We start from the raw sequence: 5,153 nt of genomic DNA on the forward strand, positions 1-5,153 counted from the left end.
CCCTTATGGAAACTTTGGTATAAAGTACTTTTATACAAGTATCTTTTACTAATTTTCTAAATCATTTGGCGAATCTAATTTTTAAATAGATGATATTTTCTTAAATTAGTTATATTTAATTAATTTAAACCGGATTTCAGTCAAGTTATTATCTGATTATAATAAATCTCAATATTATTAAAATTTGAATAAAATTAATTATTTTTACCTAATTAATTTCAAAAGCTCTCAAGTACTGTCAAATTTTTAAAATTAAATGTTTTATTTTAAATGATGTTTGACATACAAACTAAAACTGAAACGTATCAAATCTCGAGTCACCCGAGATCCCCGGATTGTAGCGCATCCTCCAACACGTGCTAAGCTACATGACATCAAATGGATCTTTCCGAAATTACAAATATATATATATTTTTTTAAAGAGTATCTATAAATTTTAGGCTTTACTATTATTTTAAGAAGTTACATTTTTATAAGGATAAATTTTAATAATAAAATAATTTTAAAAACAAAATTAATAATTAATACTTTATATTTTTAGTTTTTATTCTCTCTTCACTCAATCAATCTTTCTCTATTCACGCCGCTACTTCTTTGTCATCACCAAGACTTACTGTTGTAGTAGTATATTTCAATCGAACAGGTTGGATCGAAGGCGCCATTGGAGAATCGTTATAGACCGAGATGCGAGTAAGCTTCAGCTCTACCCGCGTATCCGCTTCAATTTTTGAGCCAATCCTTTCCCACACTTATTTACGTCGGACCATCTCCTTATCTTCAATCTCCATCCCACCCGCCACTCCAAAACTTCAAACGCCACTCTTTCTGAAGCCACCCATTTATACAGCCGCCTTATCAGACCTCCGCCGATGGAATTTCTGGGCTAAAACCCTCGTCAACTCCATCGGAACAAAGTTCCTAGACACTGACAATGGCCCTGACTCCACCCTCTTGCAAAGGGAGCTCAATTGGTTAATAGAAGACGCCTTAGATACTCCCAATAATACGCTCTGCTTAATGAACGGGAATGATGATGAAGATGGAAAAACTAAAGTGAAGCTGAGGGCTGATGTAGAAGATCTTTATGTGCTGTGGAAACAGAGAATTGAAGAGAGGAGACCGTTTCAGTACATTGTGGGGTGTGAGCATTGGAGGGATTTGGTATTGAGTGTACAAGAAGGGGTTTTGATCCCCAGGCCGGAGACTGAATTGATTGTTGATTTAGTTGGTGATGCAATTGAGAAAAACCCGAAATTGGGACAAGGGTTGTGGGCTGATTTAGGGACTGGAAGTGGTGCTCTTGCCATTGGCATTGCAAGGATTTTGGGGAATACCGGAAGGGTCATAGCTACAGATTTGAGTCATGTTGCAGTTTCTGTTTCCTCCTTCAATGTGAACAGATACAATTTACAGGTTAGCGTTATCCAATTTTAAAAGCAATTGATAAACTTAAATTTGTTTTGTGTTAGATATTTCACCACTGTCGATGCATTGTTGGTGTCGAACATTGAATGAAAATAGTTTGATCGTTTCTCGAAAACATGTTCATTTTCTAATTGCTGGGAATTCATGTTTTTATTTGAAATTTGATGAAGGATGATGTCTTCCTCTTTTACAGTGGGAATTTTACTTCTTGTTGATGTCTGTTACTATGCATGAAAGATAGAAGGGGATTGAATCATAATCAGTTTGAGGCTATAATTTGAATCCTCTTTCTCATCAATATATTAAACGATGCTTACTAATGCATCTTGTTTTATAATATTTGGTCAGGATAAGGTAACGGTGAAGCTAGGATCTTGGTTTGAACCATTGGAGGATTTTAAGGGAGAGGTTGATGGTCTTGTGAGTAATCCACCATACATACCAAGTGAACATTTAAGTGGGTTACAAGCTGAGGTTGGTCGGCATGAACCAAAGCTTGCATTGGACGGTGGTAAAGATGGAATGGATGATCTTCTTCACCTTTGTGATGGTGCTGTTTCAATGTTGAAACCTGGTGGATTCTTTTCTTTTGAGGTAAAATGTTTCCTCCTTGTAAATGTAATGCCATGGAACGGATTCTCACCTTTTCTTTTGTCTTATGCTTTCTCAACACCACTGATAAATTCATTTGATCTCTGACTGCCTGCAACTATAAAACTGGCAACTACACTTGAGATGTGAGGTATTCCTACTTAAAGCACCTTTATTGAAGTGGAAACTTAATGCACCTTAATTTCTAAAATATCACATAATCTCTGCGGGTGTTACTTATATTGGACCAATATCTTGACTTTATACATTGATAAGGCAACTTGATGGTTTCATTTTGGTTTCTTCTTGTTGGTATATTATCTTGAACTTGCAGACAAATGGTGAAAAGCATAGCCAGTTTCTCAAAGAATACATGGAGAATAAACACGAGAGCAGGTTTTTTGACGTAAAGATTGTGACGGATTTTGCTGGTGTTCAGCGATTTGTAACTGGATTTAGAGCAAGCTGAGTGGGAAAATAGTTTGATGTGCAATAGTAATAGCATTTATTGGCTTCATTTAAAATCAGTATTACTTCTAAATGTGCTATGGATGTTGTAAAATAAACCATGCATATGAATTTTGCTTCTTCGATCCAACCTGAATATATTTGACAATTGCTTAGTATTAATCAATTATCTTGAACTTGCAGACAAATGGTGAAAAGCATAGCCAGTTTCTCAAAGAATACATGGAGAATAAACACGAGGGCAGCTTTTTTGACGTAAAGATTGTGACGGATTTTGCTGGTGTCCAGCGATTTGTAACTGGATTTAGAGCAAGCTGAGTGGGAAAATAGTTTGATGTGCAATAGTAATAGCATTTATTGGCTTCATTTAAAATCAGTATTACTTCTAAATGTGCTATGGATGTTGTAAAATAAACCATGCATATGAATTTTGCTTCTTCAATCCAACCTGAATATATTTGACAATTGCTTAGTATTAATCAATTAAATTCATTATACACACCATATGCCTAAGTTAGATTTAACTGCATAAGTTATGTATCAGTCATAACCACTTGCCGGAGGCTTGTTCGCATTTTTCATTGAAATATAATATTGTCTTCTTGTCTTTCTTTTCGCTATGCATTGGGTTGTAAAAACGTTAGAAGTGACTTCATACAACTTTTGTAGTTTCTATTTTAGTTGTTTTTTTCACCGCATTTAAACATTTAATTTTGTTCTCCTTAGTCTTTTCAACTGTTCTCTTTGCATAACATGGTATATCTTTCGCAACTTAGAGGAATGAGTCTCGGGAAATCGGTTCATAACTTATCCTTTTACATTTGAGAATTCTTCTCAAGTTTCTAAGTCAACTCATAAAATTTAGCGTTTGAATCTTCTTACTTCCTAGAATTCTACTAAATTTTAAAGTGGACAACATTGCCAAATTAACAATAAAACCAATTTTAGAAATTGTGTTAGAACAATGTTTCAACATGCATAGAATATGATTTAATGTCATTTGTATGTTTTCAACTATTTCATACTAGATATAGAGCCCTCGCTCCAAAACTCTTCTGCTAGTGAGATCGACGTTCAAAATTCTCATAGTGACCATGGTTTTTGGTTTAAGGCACAATAATAATCATTGCATCAAATGGTATCATGGTAGGTGTCACAGCGGATAATTTCGCAGCGGTTTTTATTATGTTTTTATCAAATGGTATCATGGTAGGTGTCACAACGGATAATTTCGCAGCGGTTTTTATTATGTTTTTCACCCCTTATGAGGTTTGTTTCGCACACCAAAACAATCAGGCAAACACCAACAAACAATACAACGTACAGAAAGTAAAAGAGACACAAGGTACAGGCCACGCCCAACTTTATAATTCTATTCACTCACAAATATGATTTATAAAGAGGCTACAAACACTCTTGGCTGCACACAAAAGGACTCTCACTAGTTGTAGGTCTTTATCTACAAAACTCAACCAAACATCATTGTGCAGCTCAAGAGGTATTTATAGCCCTTGGATAACAACATGCTTAAGTAAAACAACCCACTTCGCAGAGTGGGGAAAACCGGTTGGCAGTTACTGTTGGTCGTGGGTTTAACCGCCAGTAGTGGCTCTCAACCGTCCCACTACTTCAGTCCCACGTTTCTCCATCGGTCCTACTTGCTGCTGAGTCTGCTGGACGTGGGTAGTGGGTTGTAACCGTCTACTATACCCACGTTTTCCATCAATCCCAACTGCTCCCGACATTTCTGCCAATACTACCCATTAGGCTGACATTTCAGGGTCTTCTCATAACCGTCACAAGTCAGCTCCAATTCTTTCCCGCGCATCTTCTCAATGCACTAGTCGTTGTCATTGTCACCCTTTTGTGTTTAGGACGCACGCACGCGATCGGACTTAGGCACTTGCTCGGTCTTGGCATTTCACAATCCTGCCAAGACAGAGACCTTCTAATTATGGTTGTAACATACCACCCCCACCAGAAGAACTCAACGTCCTCATTTGGGCCTCGACTGATCCCTTCTCTGCCATGTATTTTTATAGTTCCTCCTCAAACTGTCACAAGTTAGCACTTCGTATCCAAGCAACATCTTCTTTACTTTCACCTTCCCACTGCTTCTGTTTTTCTTACTTTGCCCTAGAATTCGGTGGTTAAAGATTTTGGCAATCTTTTTGCTAGATTCGAATCGGACCACGGGTGGAGCACGCCTTGCTTGCACCCAGGATCCATCCAACATGTCTTCTTGAAACTTCTTGAGGTAACTTACATGGATAGTCGGGTGAATCTTCATTCTGTCTGGCAGATCCAATCGATAAACGACCCTTCCCACTCGCTTCACCACTTTGAATGGGCCATCATACCGAGGAATCAATCCTCGTTGTCCGTTTTAACACTTATCTTCTTCCAAATCTAGGGGGTCAATTTTAACAACACTTGATCCTCGACTTGGAATTCAACATCACGTCGTCCTGCGTCGGCATACTTCTTCATTCTCCTTTGGGCCTTGGCCAAACTCTCCTTGGCTAGGTCCAAATATTTTGCTTCAGCTTTGCGAATCTGTAAGATGGGGGACAGTCTCCCTCACTTTGCTGTAGGGCAACATCGTGTGGAAACGTTCGGTTGTACTCCCAACACCAGTTCAAAAGGACTTAAACTCGTTAAAGAAGACC

At 37.7% G+C, this 5,153-nt stretch overlaps 1 protein-coding gene across 3 annotated transcripts; it reads left to right on the top strand.

Moving 5' to 3' along the window:
• The first annotated feature begins 584 nt into the window (after positions 1–584).
• Positions 585–3,205, top strand: LOC124928045 (release factor glutamine methyltransferase). 3 transcript variants are annotated; one of them, XM_047468576.1, is made up of 4 exons: positions 589–1,413; positions 1,774–2,019; positions 2,351–2,511; positions 2,668–2,792. In XM_047468576.1, the coding sequence occupies exons 1-3, from the start codon at positions 685–687 to the stop codon at positions 2,483–2,485; spliced, it is 1,110 nt and encodes a 369-aa protein (XP_047324532.1). In that variant the 5' UTR covers positions 589–684; the 3' UTR covers positions 2,486–2,511; positions 2,668–2,792. The 3 variants fall into 3 exon arrangements, with proteins under 3 accessions (XP_047324533.1, XP_047324532.1, XP_047324531.1); XM_047468577.1 differs by lacking the exon at positions 2,351–2,511 and having other exon boundaries at positions 585–1,413; positions 2,668–3,205; XM_047468575.1 differs by lacking the exon at positions 2,668–2,792 and having other exon boundaries at positions 2,351–2,636.
• Positions 3,206–5,153: the final 1,948 nt, after the last annotated feature.

This window comes from Impatiens glandulifera, chromosome 2, assembly GCF_907164915.1.
Source record: "Impatiens glandulifera chromosome 2, dImpGla2.1, whole genome shotgun sequence".
Lineage (NCBI taxonomy): Eukaryota > Viridiplantae > Streptophyta > Magnoliopsida > Ericales > Balsaminaceae > Impatiens > Impatiens glandulifera.

Excerpts from the sequence above, each read along its gene's own strand:
- LOC124928045 (XM_047468577.1), top strand. The coding sequence starts at position 685 with ATGCGAGTAAGCTTCAGCTCTACCCGCGTATCCGCTTCAATTTTTGAG. Across the intron at positions 1,414-1,773 it reads TGAACAGATACAATTTACAG|GATAAGGTAACGGTGAAGCT; the intron begins GTTAGCGTTATC and ends ATATTTGGTCAG. Across the intron at positions 2,020-2,667 it reads GTGGATTCTTTTCTTTTGAG|ACAAATGGTGAAAAGCATAG; the intron begins GTAAAATGTTTC and ends TTGAACTTGCAG.